The following is an 18,927-nucleotide window of genomic DNA, read 5'->3' on the forward strand; positions in this document are numbered from 1 at the left end:
ATGTTAAGCTCTGCGTAAGGCAACATAGTTTCATTCAAAATTCCAGTGTACTGCAAGGCATCCATTGTACCTTCTATCCGAAATAGAGCACCAGTCCCATAATAAGAAAAGCACCCCCATACCATTATACTCCCACCGCCATGTTTTACCGTTTTTACAGTGTATTGAGGGCAGAATTCGGTATTGGGGGGCCTTCGCACAGTAATGCTGCCTCGGTCAGAGTTAAATAGATTCACTTTTGTTTCATCTGACCAAAGAATGTTTCGCCACTTACTCGCTGGCCAATTCACATGATCCTCGGCAAATTTTAATCGTTTTTTTACGTTTGCTTTGGTTAGAAACGGTACCTTTCGAGTTGTTTTAGCCTTTAATCCCTCTTTGATTAACAGTTTTCTAATTGTTGAAGTATCCACATCCAAAGAAAACTGTTTTTTGAGTGCGGAAGAGGTCACAAACGGATCTTTTTTAACGTGACGCAGGATACGCCTTCGCAAACCCTCGTTGATTTTGGGCTTTTTGCCTCTGTTTTCTGGAATATCTTTGTAATTTATGGCGTTTTCAACCATTTTTTTTGAGCAGCCAACTAATCCAGCTATTTCTCTTTGACTTTTGCCTTGTTTTTTTAAATTTTTTATCAATTTCCTGCATTCAGGGCTGCAGTGTTTGGCTCTACCCATTTTTAGACTTAAAAAGAATTAAACACCAAAATTTACTCCAAATTAAAAAAGCTAGAAACCTTTACTCACGTTTGCCTGAAAATTATATTGTAAAAATATGTTTTAATATCACTAAAAGTTTTACTTCATCGGTTGGCTCTATTTTAACGCACACGTTGCTTCACAGTTAATATCACATTTTCACTGATTTGTTAAAAATTAACGCGAAGTTGAATTCAGAAGTAACGGGAAAATATACACAGATGATGTGAGTACTGAACTACAGTTAGTTCATGGCATGTTAGATTCTTAAAAAAAATTTTGTTGCAATAATATCATCAGAAAATGAATGGCTTTATTTCATCGCACATCACTGTATATGTATACGAGTTATATCCATTCGAATCACAAGTTTCCAGCACGTGTCTGCGGTTTGAAAATAATGTTAAATTAACCATTCAACACCGAAACTCTTTTATATATTCCAAAATCACTCATATAGATTTCGCAGTTAAGATTTTCCGCGGGCGAACACCGTTAAAACACATACAAATGCAATTTGTGCGCATGTGACCATCACCACATTTTTGTGGCGGCAATTCAGCCATAAATTTGCGTTCAATTGCCACAATTTTGAACCGATGACACGCCATTTGAATAAATTAAAGTCACATAAAAGTGATCAAATAAAAGTTATGAATAAATGAAGCGAACTTATGTAAAATGGATTGCACACGACAATGCGCGAACAATGCGGCTTATCATCACTTATCAAAAATCTAGACGACCATGTAATATGCCATAATATTTCCATTGCCAGCGCAATTTAGAAACTTAATAAACTTTCGATAGGCAACGAACCGACGAGCCAGAGTAGAGCAGCAGCAGCAGCGGGGCGCTTGCCACCGACCCGCTYGTCTAATGCCCAAACAATGGATGGCGATGAGAAGGATAACAAATAAAAATCGCTGGTGCAAAAAACGAGGAAACGAGAAAATGGATAAAATTTGTTGCCATTTTGAATGGCATCACTCGACCACAACAATTTTTCATTACTTTTACGATTCCCCAGTTGATCATTTCAGCCAGCAGCGGCAACAGCAGGCGACGGGTGTCCGATAAACGACCACCCCGCTGGCGAGAACGACGCAAATACGTTGACAGCAGCTGCAGCCACAACATTTGGAGGCAAAACAAGAAAATTATAGTTAAGCAACAGCGAGAGTCGTAACAATAGCACTCTGGTTGGCCCCAACCACCGCAATCAAGTAGGTGGCTTCGGGTATTTGGGTCTGTATGAGTATGTGGTGGCCTTGGAATGGCAGAGCGCCGCCTGTATTTGGCATTTGGTTGACTTTTAACAAAAGCCAGTTGGAACTTTTCATAGTTTAATGGCTCTTCTCCTTTCATGGCGGTGACTTAACTAACAAATAAAATGGACTAAACGAAAGCAGAAAGCGCGAACGAGTGAGCGAGAGAGGAGCGCGCTGTGTAGAGCGACATAAATGTATAAAATATAAACATAAAATACTGGCGATTTGCGAAATTCAATTTGGTCAAGTATTCGCTGGTATGGGTACGTGAAGAGCGGCTGGGTATCTGAATTTTTTAGTTGCGAGTCAAGTTAAAATTTATTGGACATTTAGAGTTTATAACCTCGCTAACACATTAGGCAATGAATAGAGTGGCGGGTCAGTTAGTTGTCTGGAGCACCACCCAACTTATGCTCCTTGAAGTCGCAGTGACCAGCTGGCATTGTGGCGCTTTTTATTGCAGCAGACCAAAGGATTGGCCTTTGTATGTTTTGGCTAGTTTTTGGATGTGCGAAGTATCGTGTATTCTTTTATAGATAATACCATTTTATGGTATGCCGTTAACAGATCAGCAAGATGTTTGGATGGGTTTCTGTTTTTACTGTTGTTGTGATATCATCAGAGCAACAACTGTGTTGTCGACCACTTTTTGCAATTTTTTCGCTAGAGACATTATTCCATCACTGTAAAACTTTTCTGGTTYCTTGGATGGAAGACGAAGCCCTTYCTGTTGATCAGTTCTGGCCATTTCTTTCGATTRCYTGATTCAATCTCATCAGTAAAATGTASAATAAATTCGATCAGGCTGAAGAAGCTCATAATAGATGATTGCAATCCCACCMAAACACTCARCATAAYCYTTCGAGGCGTCAATCCTGGCTTTGCGACTATTTGTTGAGCTTCAGCATGCTTGGACGATGATCTTTTTCGCACATTATTGTCGTATTTGATCCACTTTTCGTCGCCTGTTACCACTCGATCCAGAAATGTTTCGATTTCATTTCGGTCCATTAAATTTTTCACAGACAATTAATTTGGTTGAGCTTCTTTTTGTAGTGAGCCTTTTTTAAATAGTTCAGAATTGTTGGATGATGAATGTAAGTTCCTTAGCAATGWCATGGCTGCTTTTGTGATGGTCCTGGTCACTATTTTCTGTAAATTCATCTACTTTTTCGACGATAAGTCGACCAGAGCGAGGTGCATCTTACACATCGAAATTTCCAGAACGGAACCGAGCTAACTATTGTCTTCGTAAACTTCACAAATTCAATATTCCCTTTTTTATAAAAAAATTTCAAAAGCGAATTTCTTCATTATTTTCCCTCATTTTCGAACAGCTGTAACTTTTTTTCAACTTCTCTGAATTTAATTTGGGTTAAATGAATTTGAATGATCACCTTTCCAACATTATATGGTATGACACAATGTGATTGGTAGAACTGGAGACATACGATTGCAACGACATCTATTGACTAAATACCAAAAGACTTTTTCGACTACCCAATATATGTATGTATGTATATACAATACATGTATGTATGTATAGTATGCATATGTACATACATATATAAAAGTATTCTCGATAGGTCTTTTTGTCAATGTGGATTTTACAGAAAAGATTTTTCAATTGAACAAAAACGAGATTTCATAAAATATACTAAAAGTAAAGATTTATCTATGTTATCTATTATTTATGGTATATTATTTATACCTTTACGCTTTAAACCAGGATTTGGATATATCCAAATGTTTCATATACGAATTTATACAAATTATGCTAGGAACACTAAAGCAGTGAGGCCAAAGCCTACGCAACTTCAAGCCCATCCTCACTATTTATATACTTAACTATATGAGTTTTTTGTACATGCTTATGTGTAAGTAAACACATGTATTGTGTCGTTGTGATTTCATTGCTACAACAAATATTTGAAAAAAAAGGAATTAAGACAAATGTAAATATATTACGGCTGYGATAAGATAAGCAGCCTAAAGAAAACAAATTAAATGACAATGACAGTTACTAAACAAACAAAACCGTCTGGCAAAACAAATAGAGCAGCAATAGGGATGCGAGAGTTCGTTTTAAAGGGGGAAATATAATAAATTTTAGGAGCATTTTTGTGTTTTGCGCAAATTTACGGACCGTTTAAGTGCTGACAAAGGAAAATGTACAATAAAACTGAGTTCTGCTTTCTGCGAGTAAAAGAGGTTGGACATATGTACATACATATGTATGTACATGAGAGTGAGCAAACTTGATACAGACAAAATATTTGCTAAATTACTTTAAAACCGCGTGCATTTAATTCCCATTTTATTTTAGCTATTTTTATACTTATTACAAGAATATTTAATCCGTTAAGTAATTACTTAAATCTTTAAATATTATCACACTGCAAAACAAAATACTGAGTTTATGGCAAAATAAGCAAAAAATCAAATGCGTTCATTCTTGCCAACTCTTAATTTATTTTGACAGAACTATGAAAATTCTTTTCTAAATATATGTCCATWCATATGCATGTGTGTATGTACTTCGATCTCAGCAAAATTCAACGCATCCATAATAGTAAAATTGTATTTTTTTTACATCTTATTACAATTAAACTTCAGTGCAGATTTTACATTTTTATGGAGCGATAAAACAGAAGGCTTTTGTGGACATAAAGTGAAAATCAAATGGTTTCAATGCAAAGACTACTGTGAGCAACAAATAGTAAGCCTTTTTAATATAAATTTCGCGCGTCCAGTGCGGCCATCAACATCAACTGATGATCAAAACGTCAATAAAATGAAGTAAATGGTGTTTGAGAGTCGACTATTAACAGTCATAGAACTTACTGGCATCGTTAAGTTATCCAAAGGATCAGTGAAATTTTATTATTTGAAAGATCATTTGGGCCTAAGAAAAGCGAAAGCACGATTAGTTCCAAAATCAACAAATTTTTTTCGAAAAAAGGCGTCACATACACGTCTGTGAAACTATGCTTTCTGACCACTAGTCTTGGATCTATGCTTATGACCCGAAAACAAAAAAGAAAAAAGACACTTAAAGGAACCAAATCTCAGTCAGGATATATAGTATGGTTGTCCTTGCTTATTCTTTCGTAGATGCATATCATTCTTCATGACACATACTATGTAGTAGCTCGTTTCCAATAAGTACTATATATAGGGGCAGTATTCGCTTTACAGTACTAGTTTCAAACCCTGATGATTAAAGAGTCAATTTCTTATTATATTGATTGGTGGATTTTAAGTTTTCTTTTCTCAAAATTGGACTAGATATTGAAATGCTTATACATATTGAGCATTGGAGCCTTCTTTGCAATTTATTTTTTTCTAAGTCTGAGCAATTTTTGATTAGAGTAACATTTGATTAAATGATATCAGATTATATACTTAAAAAAAATGCTAATATTCGCTTCGCCTTTCCTCAATAACAAAAAGAAAACCAAATAATTGCTTTAAAAAAAAAATAAAAATAAAAAAGTGATCGAAAAATACATGCATTTCTGACTTTTTTTTATAGAAAGCTTGATTAGCATAAGTACTGAGTTTACAAAAAAATTTTGGAAGYAAAAGTAAAATATGCTCGCCAGCAAAGTAGGGTGCATCCTGCTCAATCCCAGATGATAAATTACAATTTAACACACTCAACACTTACAAGAACAATAAAGCGGGTCTAACGAACCAAATCAGCACGACCTTTGCCTTAGGCCAATTAAGCGCTTYAACTAAACTATTTTGAATGCGTTTGTAATGTGTCATTAAAAGCTTTAAATTGTTTATGGCAGAGGCGATTGGTGCCAGCCAAAGGGGCCTGTATGGGACGAACGAAGCGGCATAATTTACGCGCCAAATGCAACAAAACAATTAGCGCGGCGCGCTCAGCTAATAAATGAAAAAGCAAATAAACTTTGAAACACATAATATTTTCCTTCTATTTCAATTAAGTGTGAAATGCCCAACATGCACAGTATTAAGAAAATATTTATTTCCTTCTGTTCTTCATAAAAGCTGCTCTTATTCTTTTTTATGCGCTGCCAGTATTAGCTGCGCCTAACTAAATATAAAAAAATAAACAAAAGAAATGTGAARAATTTGTTAAAAATAATTAAAAGCGGAAGCCAACGTGACCGAAAAAACATGATAGGAAAAACAGAAATTAGTATTTGTGCGGCAGGGCAGCACAAGTAGCAAGTCGTAAATGTGTGAAATGAACTGTGGCACATAAAGAATTTCACACCAATAAACAAGTGTTAGGTCCATATGGTAGCGCACATGTGTGCTTGGRTGTGTGTGTGCGTAAATGARCTGTCGGGTGGAGCGCGCGAAACCGAAAGGGGCCGGTAATAAACTAAACAATCGCCGAAATGCGATGACAAACAAGCAAATAGCTGACGCTGAAGGCCAACAAGCGCACCAGCGAGCATGCACATGCTCAGGCRCTCGCTTAATGCGGAGCTATATGAGACCGCGTTTCCGCTTGGCAAACAAAAATATTAAGAATTCGTGTGTTTTTTTCAGCTCTTCATTAAGAAGAAATACAGTGCCAGTTTGATCGATCGCAGCAGCCCGCGCGTGTGGGGGTGTTGATGAGGCCCCCCATTCAAAGACACACACACACCAACGCATGTTTGCATTATGWGTGGCGGTGTATTAGATTTTGTGCGCGTTGATTTGTAGCGCTCGCGCGCTGCAGAGGCGAGAAATATGACGCGACACGYGCTAATCCCRWCCGCCTCTGGAGATGATTAATGTGCCGAAAAGCGTTTTCAAATTTATTCAATTTCATACACAACTCTAAACTGCTTGAATATGCAGCGTTCAGCGTTCATTGTTTTTGTATGTGCCTTTCCATTTGCGTTTGTCTCTGTCTGTGTGTGATTATGAACTTATTCATCTTCGGCGCATTTGTCGCTGYGGCGGCGGGACAAGTGTCGGCGGCTGCGCTAATTTTACTTTCAATTTATGCTTTTTAATTTTATTTCTCCATACTTTTTTTGTTCTAATAAATTTCGTGGAATTTCGAGGCGTCTCAGCGCCAAAGAAAACAGTGCGTGGCGCAATTCAAAAACTGAAGGTGAGCACAAATCTACACCAACACAAAGAGATATTCATAAATCAACAGCAAGCGACAACAATGCGTGGCGTGGCGAGCTTCAGGAAAATGCGAAGAATGATTTTGGAAAGTGCACAGCGTGTCGCCGCCGCTGTAATGTGTAGGATCCACTTTTAAATGAGAAAAAAAGCAAATAAATAAAATGTCATTGGAAAATAATCAAATCTTTATAAACGCCTAAAAAACTAATCATATGCATGCATGTGTGTGTGTGGTGTTGTGTTRGTGCTCCAACTAAATCAKAAAGWAAATTCTCCAATTAATCGGCGGCTGCTTGTGCTGCCCCATTGTATGCACTCCCAGTTAATTTGGCCTGGGCGGCGCTCAAGTGACTCAATTAAGTGCCACAGCAACAAGCCAACCGCACAAACAACAATTCTAAGAGATYCGGTGCATTTGTTGTGCCACTCGATACACCCAAAGCAATGGTCATATCGYCATGTTTGGGTGCGTGTGTATTTGAGGTGCATATATTTGTTTTGTTTTTGTTGTGGCTGCAGTTACGGTGTGTTGAGTGTAACGCCAGGCAACAGCACGAAAACAAATAAACGCTCGACTGCATTCGAGTGGAGAGCCAAGCATTGAACAGTGTTTGACCGCCTAAAACTAATTGGCTGTCAGAAACTTAAAAAAATGAAATGAAATATTTGAAATTGCTTAATTTATTCCTCTCTATGGCTGTTGAAAGAAATCGCGCGTTTTGGTATCTTCGTAAAAAGACACGCACGGATTTATGGTTCAGACGAAGTGGACTTTTGCCACTTTCAATATAGTTCTGGGTCAGGAAAAGGTATTTGGTGGTAATGCCACATTAGTTTAAGTTCCRCCTGATTTTAATGCGAGAATCTAGCGAAAGCACGTAACATTTGGGATTCCCTTATTGATCCTGCTATGTCTGTCAGCGCGCGTAGAAACAAACATTTTTCTGTTTTTGGCATTATCGAATGACTTATATTAAATAAATTAGGGTGAGATTAAATTTGGGATATGCTCATGTCTTATGGAAGCCATTCGTTATGATGAAGCTTCGCCGCTTGTTAAAGGTTCATAATTTGTTTTAAATACCCATATTTCAACTTCTTCATTTGATTTCTTTGAGAAATACATCGGCCTTGACGAATTCTTTAAGATAAAAGTGGATACTATTATATTATCACTTTCAAATATTTTAAATCTTGAAATGGTATCAGTTTGTTTTTATAATATGAAAATATATAACATGTAGTATGTATCTGGTAAACTCGGGTACTGAATTTGATATCGAAGTTAGAGGCAATCAGTTCAATACTCACTTCTACGCGAAAGAATTTTACTTGATTTCAGAAATTAGAAAGGACGTTGCAAATGTTGAAAAAAGTGTTATCAAAAACACAAACCTACGAATGGTACAAAGACTTCAAAAACTGTCGAGAGATCGTTGAAGGCATGCCTCGTTCTGGACAGCCCTCGACCTCTTCAACTGAAGAACTGCTGAATAAAAAAGTGAAGGATATGGTGCTTGCAAATCGTCAGGCAAGTCTTAGAGAGATGGCGTTAACAGCTCGACATCGCTCGCGAGTCCATTCGAATGGTTTTGGTGGATATGTTGTGTATGAAACGGGTCCTTGCACGAATAGTTCTGAAAGAGCTCATTTCAAAAAAAAAAAAAATAACGTAAACATGCTTCTTTGAATACGCTTGATCGTGCGAATTCCGATCTCACAATCATGTAGAACATTACAACTGCTGATGAGACATGTTCATAGGTTTGGCTTGCAAACCATCATCGGAATGGATGGGAAGAAACGAGCTGAAACCTAAAAACCACACCAAAGCCGCTCAAAAATCAAGGTTATGCTCATTGTTGTTTTCGATATTCGTAATTTGATGCATCATACATTTATTTCGGGGGGACAGACGCTCAATGAAGAGTTCTATTTGAACGTAGTGGAGCATTTGTGTGAGAACTTCCATTGAAAACGGTCCTGATCAGGAAAAACAATTCATGGATATTACACGATGATTATGCACCAGCTCATCGAGGAACGATTGTGACCGTATTTAAAGCCTAAAACGCAATGATTATCATTAATCAACCACCGTATTTATAAGATTTGGCTTGGTGTGATTTCTTTCTGTTTTCCAAACGGAAATTGCTCCGTGGAAGCAGTTTTCTGTCAATCGAAGAGATAAAACTAAATTTGCGGAAGGAGCTGAAAGCCATCCCGAAAAGTGCTTATGAAAATTGTTTCGAGGACTAGAGAAATCGTATTACATCCAGTGGGGACTACTTTGAAGGCGACAAAATAAATATATTGCATTTATTTACAATTTCCGGGTATTTTTTTGTCACAATGTAGGAAGAGAAATTAAATTTAAGCTATTAGAAAACATTATAAGAAAAGTACTTAGTTAATAAATATTTTTAAGCATTCAGTGTTGCGCGTTTTCGTAAGTAAGAATTTCCTACGCTGTAATGCCGCTGCGGCCCACTGTGCAGCTGGCTCTTGTGCGCTGCTTACATTGCACCGACTTGCAGCAGGCCATAAATTAAAACAACCAACACATTTTGCTCTATTACAACGACTACAACAACATTAAAGACGAGCAGTAAGTGTGAGCATATGATTTTGTTATTGCACTTTTCCTGCCTTWTATTAATGTTTACAGAAAGGTAGGCAGGCTGGCAGGCAGGCACTTTGAAGCTGCTAGCATGGCAGCTAAAGATGTGCCCAACCACAAAAACAAATAAATACCATACAACAAACACACACATGCATACATTCATCGATGTGTATTTATACAAATATCTATTTAGTGATTGTGTGCGCGCACCAACAGCGTGTGGCACAACAAATGCCAGCAGCAAACACCTTTGAAAACAAACAAACAACACGTGAATTACGTTCGAACGGCGCTGCGAAAGGGGGGCCTGACGCGCACAATTGTGAGCAGGGACACATGTACAGCACTTCAGTTGGCAGCAAGAACAACAACAAATACTTAGTGTAGTCATTATTTATTTATTTACGAGAGTGTGGCATCACTTACTTAATAGACACATGAGTTGCTAGACATGCGAGTGTGACTTTGAGTAGTTTGTATGGACAATTGATTAGAATTAGGCGACAAATACCTTGTACACTACTTACCAGGTGGTCCTGCTGGACCTGGTGGCCCCTCAATGATGCCGGTGGGAAATTCGTCACCCTTAATGGTCGTCGTAAGACCCCGATCACCGCGGTCACCTTTGTCACCCTGCAAAGGACACAATGAGAATAAATATAAACATTTTTAAAAGCAATTACATTTGTGGCAGCAGATTGCACATGCCTCAGCATCCGCAGCATATACATGTGCGCATAATGTGTGTTGTTGAATCTTTTTGAGTATGTCTCTGAGTCTTCTCACGAGTTAACAGCCCAAGCACACAAGGAATTAAGGGTAAAATAAGCAAATGTCTAAACATGCAACATAAGCAAATGATAAGTGATGTGACAGTCCGTTGTCCGGCCACTCAGCCAACAAGTCAGCGACCGCACACATCACATGCCGAGTAACTGCCAGCGAACTCGCCTTTGTAGCGCTATCTGCCGCTGCGACATTCCGGCTCTGCAATTGATGYGCRCACTCGTCGGCACTTTTGGGTTGAGCGCAGACACATAAATATCCGTTTTGATAGGATAATAGTGTACAGTTGTTGTTGTTGTTTGTTCACAAAATTGGAAAGCAGCAGTATAAAAACCAAGGCGAGGTGATATAAGCGAAAACAAAAGCCTGTATAAATRGAAAATGAATAGGCACTAACGAAGSAAACAACGCCTGCAGCTGCAACACGGCGTAGGATGCCATGCCACAGCCGCACAACGGTTTTCTCTCCGTTTTCATTGTGTGTGCGAAGGATGCGTGCATAAATTGACCCTTGACAACTTATTTGCTTTGAAATATTAGATACTTAATAGCGTTATTGTTTGTGCGACACACGTTTCTAATGCAAACAGCGGTTAACACACACACAAACATACACACACATAGACATATGTGCAGATAGATGTGTGTTTTTGGTGCTATCGGTCCAATCATTAATTCAGAAGTATCCTTTTAATGTGCATGAAATATGCCTCTACTATCTTGCAACATCAAATAAATTTTGTTGTTTTTGATTAGTGACTTACGCTCAGTTATTGTTCTCACGAAATGGCTCATCAAAGTTTTGAGATYTTGCTATTTCATTAATCAGTTCAATATCAGCAATAATAATACCAGAATTAATGTTTTGGATCGTGTTCAAAAAGTGTGTAGAAATGTTCCCACAGTTTGTCTCTTATACTCGTATACTACAACTAGAAATCAAGAACCATTCATAGATTTTTGGATTCAATATATTTCCAGGGAATGTGAACTCTTTCAGTCCTTAATATTAACTTGTCAGGCCATATTAAACTTGTCAGGGTCTCAGGCCAAAGCGGAATCATTAATGCAAATTCGATGACTTTGCTCCCCACATCCCATTAGAATGGGAACGAGCAGATGTTCCTTTGACTGAATTCGGGTGATGAAACTTTGCGTCTCGCGTAAGCTCAATATGTGCATTGGTCAGCAACCAGCACTTGTGTGATTACGAAAGCCTTCTGTACAATTGTAGAATGTAAAAAAGGGCCACTATCGATACATAAAGCATTCTCTGCCTATGCGATCAAATCGCTACTGCTGTATGAGTGTACAGAACGGTTGAATAGTCTGGCGGAACGTAACCAAGTGTACCTCATCTGAGTGCCAAATTCCAAAGGTATAGTCGAAAACGAACTGGCTGATGAGCTCGTCTTCTCCGCAGTATCCTCTAACATGGTAGGACCTGAATCCTTTATCGGTGGGTCTTCTTACCATAAAGGAGCTGCTCCGCAAGGAAAAAGGAGGTATTGGTAGCAACTCCGAATATRCTAACAGCAGGTTTAAATATGCCGTTAATCTCCCTAGGCGCAAACTCAGGCTACTTAAAGCATTCTACACTGGGCACTGGCTAGATGGGTCGTTGTGTTTTAGGAGAGGGCACAATAGACCTAAGGTTGCGATGCAATCCTCTTATATTTATCTTACCTTATCTTATGCAGCTACTATCTCTTAGGTTCATATGGCCGCAATGTTTGGTGTCCTAATTGGAAATTGTTCCATTGGCACTCATGTGGTGTGGATACAGTTTTTGAAGGACCCAACATGTCAAAGTTAGGGGAGCAGCATGAGCTGGACATATTTAGAGACTTTATCCTTCATAGCTCGTCATACTAAAGTTTAAGTATCTTAGTTGGCATGCTTTCCACCAGCATGTGGAACAAGGTTTTCTTATTAGATAACTTTCAATACTTAACGATTTAATGACCATACTCCACGCCATCTTAACTACCGAAATTTTCTTGGTATACATAAATCAAAAACTTTCAAACATACAATTACAGGGTCTTACATCTTATGATGTATCGCTCGAATGGAATGGAAGTGGAAAATATTCTTTGATTTTGTACTCTGACCTTTTTGTTTCCAAACCTATTTCTCACTACAATGGGATTATCATAAATATTTGTTCAAAATTCTTGCGAATCAAGAGTTTCAGTGTACATAAATTATCTCATCTCAACAACACAAATTAACTCCAATGTTTTTCGGGAATGACATATTTTACGTATTTCAATTGCAGTTTTTACTCCTTCATCGTCCTTGTGTGCGTGCTTCTACATCAGCTCAAAGGATTCATAATCCATACACATGACTAGAACGTGCCTGCACTTACCTTAGGTCCCAGTGTGCCCGGCGCTCCAGGTGGGCCAATCGGTCCGGGTTCTCCAGGTGGTCCAGCAGGTCCCGCTGGGCCGGTTTCGCCAGGTGGACCACGTCCGCCATTCATGCCGGGTGAGCCGGGCTCACCAGGTGGTCCTGGCGGTCCAGGCGGACCAGGCTCGCCAGGTTCACCCTAAGCGCCATAACGGCAGCAGCAAAGAGACAAAAATATCAATTAATGAAAATAGTTGACAAATGTTACCAGCTTCTACTATGTACAAACAYATCTACATATGTGAGTGCAAGCATGCAATTATGGCAAAATAAATATGTGGAAGCTGCAAAGCATGCTGTTAGTAAAGGCTAAACATGCAAAATTTATTAAATTGAAAATACTGGAGAAATGTTGAAATGTTGAAAGTCGTCGGAAAATGCCTGTAAGCTCCCTTTTTTTTTTGGTTGTTGGTGATATGACATGTACGGGAGCTTCACTAACTACATGATACATATGTGTGCGCGCGTTTGTGTGTGTGCGCACACTTACGATATTGCACTTTTGCATTTCAAATGAATTTTGATGAATATTTGCTGTTTGTTATTTTATGTGTGCATATTAAAAATCTCCAGTGACCAAATGGCATAACGCTTGCGCCTGGCCACCTGCCGCCGACGCACTTTATGTGTGGATGTTTGGATGGGTGTGTGTACGGACGTGCATCTACTTATGCATGAAAATGTGCACTCATAAATACATGAATATCTTTTTGCTTTTAGGACTTTTAGCACTAGTTTTGCATTTGGCTTATGTGTGTGTGCGTGTGTTTGTTGTTGCATTCAGAAGCATGCCGACACTTACCTTCAATTGTATGACAGTGGCGGCTGAYACATTCACACCGGCTTCTTGCAAACCCTTACAAATTATAAAAATAAAAATGAAAGTAATAAAAATAAAAATAAGTATAAAAAACAACAACTAAATATTTATAATAACTTAAAGTAAAGTGTAATGGGAGTGAAATTGATTTTGACGCCGAAAAAAATTTTAATGATTTTTACATTTTAAAACATTTTTTTTTTTTAATTATTGGTGAACTTTTTTTTGGTTAGCGTTCAACCACATCACTCTCGAAATCATATGAGATTGAGAACTGTCAACTCTCGCCTCGATCTGCAGCTAGCATACGCACCATCTCAGCAGCGGTGTTTTTGCTTTTGAAAACTAAMAGGACAGTGGATGCTTGGCGATCTGAAGACGTTTTGATTGTAASACTTACACTTAAGCCACTATGGCAGTGTAAACCCTTGAGCAAGCTGCAGAACACTCCCTTTTCTATCGTGACGAGAAATAAAACTCTCTTTAAACGAAAGTTGGAAGCTTGTTAGACATAATGTGCTTACGCTCTCCAAATGAAATTAATAAATTTGTTATTACTGTTTTTAGTCACCTCCAAAGTATTTATTCCCYAAATTAACAACAAGAATCCTCTTAAGCAATTATTTCGCTGGCCTTTCAACTTCAACTTAASTATACTGTTATTTTGAATGCTTTCGCAGTTTATTCTCGCCAACAGTAAACACTCAAATTTCTCTTAAACGCTGCTTGACATAAAACTTTTAAGACCTTTCGCCTAACGCAGACGCAGACGTAAGTCGAAGTTGTCATGTGTGAGGTCCTTTCCATGGAAATGGGGAAAATAAAAGAATTTCGTGCTGAAAGCTTATGCACATGAACACGCACATACTCACACACACTTACACATGCTTAAGCGTGTTTTTGCAATGCAAACTTTGTAAGCGCACACACTTTTCTTTTGGCCATTTGCAACATATGTGTAGCACTTTTCCGTCTGAAAAATTTCATAAAATTGACTTGCAGATGATGCCACATGTTTGGAAGCGCTTGAGAAAAAAATTTGTACGTGTACATTTACATTCATTCTATGTACAGGCATTGCATATGCAGTGCAACACTTGTGTGTAAAATGCGTTGTGGGTGTGGTTTCTTCGAAGAAGCCAAGAGGAAAAGTTTCGTTGCCTGGTATAACAAAYGGTACTATGAGGTTTCGAAAATTTCCGACTTGAAACCTATTGAAAATTTGTACTTTTATGACTCTTCGCGTTCTATTTCACTATATTGGGTAGTCGAAAAGTATTTTATCTACAGTGCTACCAATCACATTGTGTCATACCATATAGTGTTGGAAAGGTGAGATTTTAAGCTTTATTTAACCAAAAAATGTAGATCGGGGAAGTTGAAAAACAGTTGAAGGAATGAAGGAATTCGCTTCATTTTGAAAATTGTATATAAAAAGGGAAAAATGCTACCCAAGCCACCAATGAAATTTGTGTTTACGGAGACGATGATGTATTAGTTCGTATAGCACAAAAAAGAAAGATGCACCTCGCTCTGGTCGATCTATCGTTGAAAATAGCGATGAGATTGACCAGGACGGTCTCATAAGCAGCCATGACATCGCTAAGGAACTTAACATTTTTGAAAAGCCAGCTGGAACATCTGCGATTATTTGCTGAGACGAAATGAAATGGAACCATTTCTGTAGCGAACCATAACAGGAGACGAAAAATGTTGGTCAAATACGACAATAATGTGCTAAAAAGATCATAGTCCAAGCGTGGTGAAGCTCAAATGCTCGAATAGCCAGGATCGACGACTCGAAAGGTTATGCTGAGTGTTTGGCGGGATTGGAAAGGAATCATCTACTATGAGCTTCTCCATCCAGTCTGATCAAATTTATTCTACATTTTACTGATGAGATTGAAGCAGAAAGGGCTTCGTCTTCCATCAGAACAACGCAGCATCGGACTATGATTTTTTTCGGTCAATGCTGAACTTCCCTTATTGGAGTAAAGTTGGCTTCAAGGCAAGCCTGTGAGCTACTACGACTACTTGTCGTAGTTTTCGCCAAGAAACCAGAAAATTTTACACTTATGGAATAATACCAATAAATAATAATGGCAAAAAGTGGTCCAACAAAATTAATATTATTAGAMACACGAAAATACTTTTTCGACCAAATGATGTTTATGTCCCAATGGAATTGGCTGGTTTGTGTAAAAGTGTTTCGAAGAAGACCTTCAATTTTCGAATGATTTCGGTTGTGATTAGCAAAATTTCCGACAAGGCAGCCAGCCGTTAATGTGTTAATACACGGAACATCTGTATCTTACGTATCGTAGTCATCTCCGCTGTCCAGACACATTTATGAGCGTGTGGTGCATCTTCAAATAATTCGCTTTAATATTTTTTACACACACCAATATGAAATCGCGACAAATGGCCATTAAACCGAAGCGTTGAAGCATGCAAAATGAAAGACAGAAGCCGATTTCGATGTGAGCGCCGATGTAAATATGCCGTTGTGAGTAACACATAAAAGGCATTATAGGAAAGAGAGCGGGTATCCAAAGAGCAGTTTTGCAGCTGATGTATATRTGYATTGAAAGTKTCCGTCAGCAAAAACTAATTTTGTTTAAAAATCACCTAAACGCGGCTTATCCTTTAACGAATACTTCGCTGCGGCCAATAAACTGCTTGCRCGCTCCCAAGCTCATTGWCGCGGTCAGTTACCGCTCAGAAGAAGCGTAGTGGTCAGCGGTGAGCAACAACAAAATGTATCTTAGCAGTAAAGTGTTAAAACGATTTCCTTAAATGGCATCTTCAAAGTTGCCACATGTCGGTGCATTCGTGTTTGAGCGTGCGTTGGTGTTGGAATTCGTAAGCAAAATAGTTTTATTGGATTTGTTGCTTGTAAGCGTGTGAGGTTTTTAAAAGACTAACGTCTGCATGTGCATGGGTCTTTCTTTAAAATTTTGTGTGAAACGGACATTAAGTGCATTTACTGCTTGTTTGGCGCTCAAATGTGAAGTTGTAAACGCTTTGTTGCATTGTCGGATAAGCGGTTTTGGGTTAAGATGACTTGAGATGGGTTTTTAAAGTTTTATCACACCCACTAATACTGAGTTCATGGCTTCAATAACGGTTATTGCATATGCACATATGTTGTTAAAATTTTCTAGCGTTTTCTATGTGGTGTGGACTTGAATGCAATCCGAAAATGCATCAACTTTAATGGTGCCGAAGATTACATTAATATTTTATTGTGCGTAGTTTAAAGAAAAAGGAGACAAACAAACGGAATATATGTAAACATAGCATATATATTTTCCAAATTTTCTATTAACTCTTATATTTTATGCTGCGATTGTGGAGTTCAACCTATTTTCTTCAATTCAAATTCTTCTCTTCTTCTGTTTTGAGGATTCGTTTTTGAAATAGATTGAAATTGAATTTTAAACGAAAAAATTAATGAACAAAAATAAACCAAGTTAAGAAATATTGTTTGGTTGAAAAAACAATATTCATAAAAGAGTAGTACTCCTACCTAAATATCAAAAAAAAAAAATCCCACGAAATAATAACTACAAACATGTCAGGAACGACTAAGTTCGGATGTAACCAACTCTTGAAACAGAGCAGAGATCACAGCCGGGTAAATTTCCTTTCGAACGTCAATAACGCATCTCAAAGCTTGACCGATATTTTCGGWAAAAGGTTCACATGAATCACTGTCGTTCACATAGTCAGTATCATGGGGCTTGATCAGTTGTAGTACGATTATGACAATTTTTGTTTACAAGGTGGCTTGTATYTTAAATGCACTATGTGCAAAATTCTGATTCAAGAAATGGATGGAATTTAAAATGGTTTTATATGAAAAAAAGCTGGTTTATAGCCCGATTTTGCGATTTCGTGCATTGATACGAATGTCAGGAAAATCAGACGTACGAAATTAAGTTGAAATTGGTACGATATGTCCGAAGATGTGTGATTTCACCCAAAGTTGGGTAATTTTAACTTCGTCTCCAAAAAAACGCCGTTAAAGGCGATAATAGAAACATTTGTTCTCAGGAAATTTGTTTGATTTGGCTTTACACTTTAAGACGCCAAGACTAAACCTCCCTCACATATTTTCTAAATTTTTATAAATATGTACCTTGTTGAACAGGTTTTCCTCATTGAAATAATTCAGATATGGGACACACAAAATATCAGCAGACTGGACACTGGTCGGAAATTCGCATACTTCATGGAATATATATTTTAAAAGGCTCTACCCACAAGGAACGAATAGCATTTGCGTGGATACAATATTATTTGGGTTCAGAATAGTTCTTAAGTGTTCGAATGAACTATTTATTTTCAGMAAGTTGCAACTTGTCCTAAATATTAGGCTTGTAACGGGCTATTGTATAAACGATCTTGCAGTGAGGTTAAAATTTTCGCAAAAATCAGTTGGCAAAGGCGGCCAGTGTTGTGGCATTGACTTTGCTTTAAAATATTTATTCTTGATATCATTTGGCGATATCGTAGACTCTGATTCACTTTTAGCAGATTATAAGTAAAAGATCGGTCTACAATTCTTCAACAGAGAACAGCTGCACCTCCGGCTCTATAACATGCTAAGGGTGGAGTGGAAAAATGTGTTGTTGATTTGGTTTCGGGTTGGGACTATTTTATTTCCTTTTTTCCAAAACTTTCAGATCCCTTTAAAAGGAATGGGTTTTGAAAATATTAGTCTCTAATCTTATCACTAAGCATTGACGCATATCCCGTAGGGTGACTTAACTTAATATTTACAATGGGTAAACGTGTAATAACTTATAGTATGTGAAATTTCATTCAATATTTAAAAACAAATTTTAAATATATAGATGTAATTAAATGAAAACTTTAAGTTTACAATGCTTCACTTAACGTTGTAATTTCAATTTAAAAATCATTCATTAATTACTGTAAAGGTTACTTGGTAACATTGGCCATAATTAATAAACCTATATGTATGATATAAATTGATGAGCATAAATTTAATGGGCTAATTGGTCGTAATTTAATGAAATTGCAACGGAGAAAATTAATTATTTCGTTGGAATTTTTTGTGACGTCAAACTTTTTTGTTGGAGTTATATATTGCCTATCTTAACAAATACATATATGCAGGCACAGTATCTGCAACGAATAATCGTACATGCTCTGAGTGGAGTTAAAGCTGCCTGAGAG

The 18,927-nt window shown here is 37.7% G+C and overlaps 1 protein-coding gene across 1 annotated transcript in view; it reads right to left on the reverse strand.

Annotated features, from left to right (window-relative positions):
• LOC108972015 (collagen alpha chain CG42342) overlaps positions 1-18,927 on the reverse strand; it is a gene marked incomplete in the record, with an annotated part of 110,293 nt that overhangs the window by 43,381 nt on the left and 47,985 nt on the right. The window contains 3 exon segments of the mRNA XM_018938447.1: positions 10,229-10,334; positions 12,862-13,041; positions 13,705-13,758. Of these exon segments, the coding sequence (XP_018793992.1) occupies positions 10,229-10,334; positions 12,862-13,041; positions 13,705-13,758 (340 nt within the window).

Source organism: Bactrocera latifrons, unplaced genomic scaffold (assembly GCF_001853355.1).
Source record: "Bactrocera latifrons isolate USDA-ARS-PBARC rearing strain unplaced genomic scaffold, ASM185335v1 scaffold_11, whole genome shotgun sequence".
NCBI classification, from domain to species: domain Eukaryota; kingdom Metazoa; phylum Arthropoda; class Insecta; order Diptera; family Tephritidae; genus Bactrocera; species Bactrocera latifrons.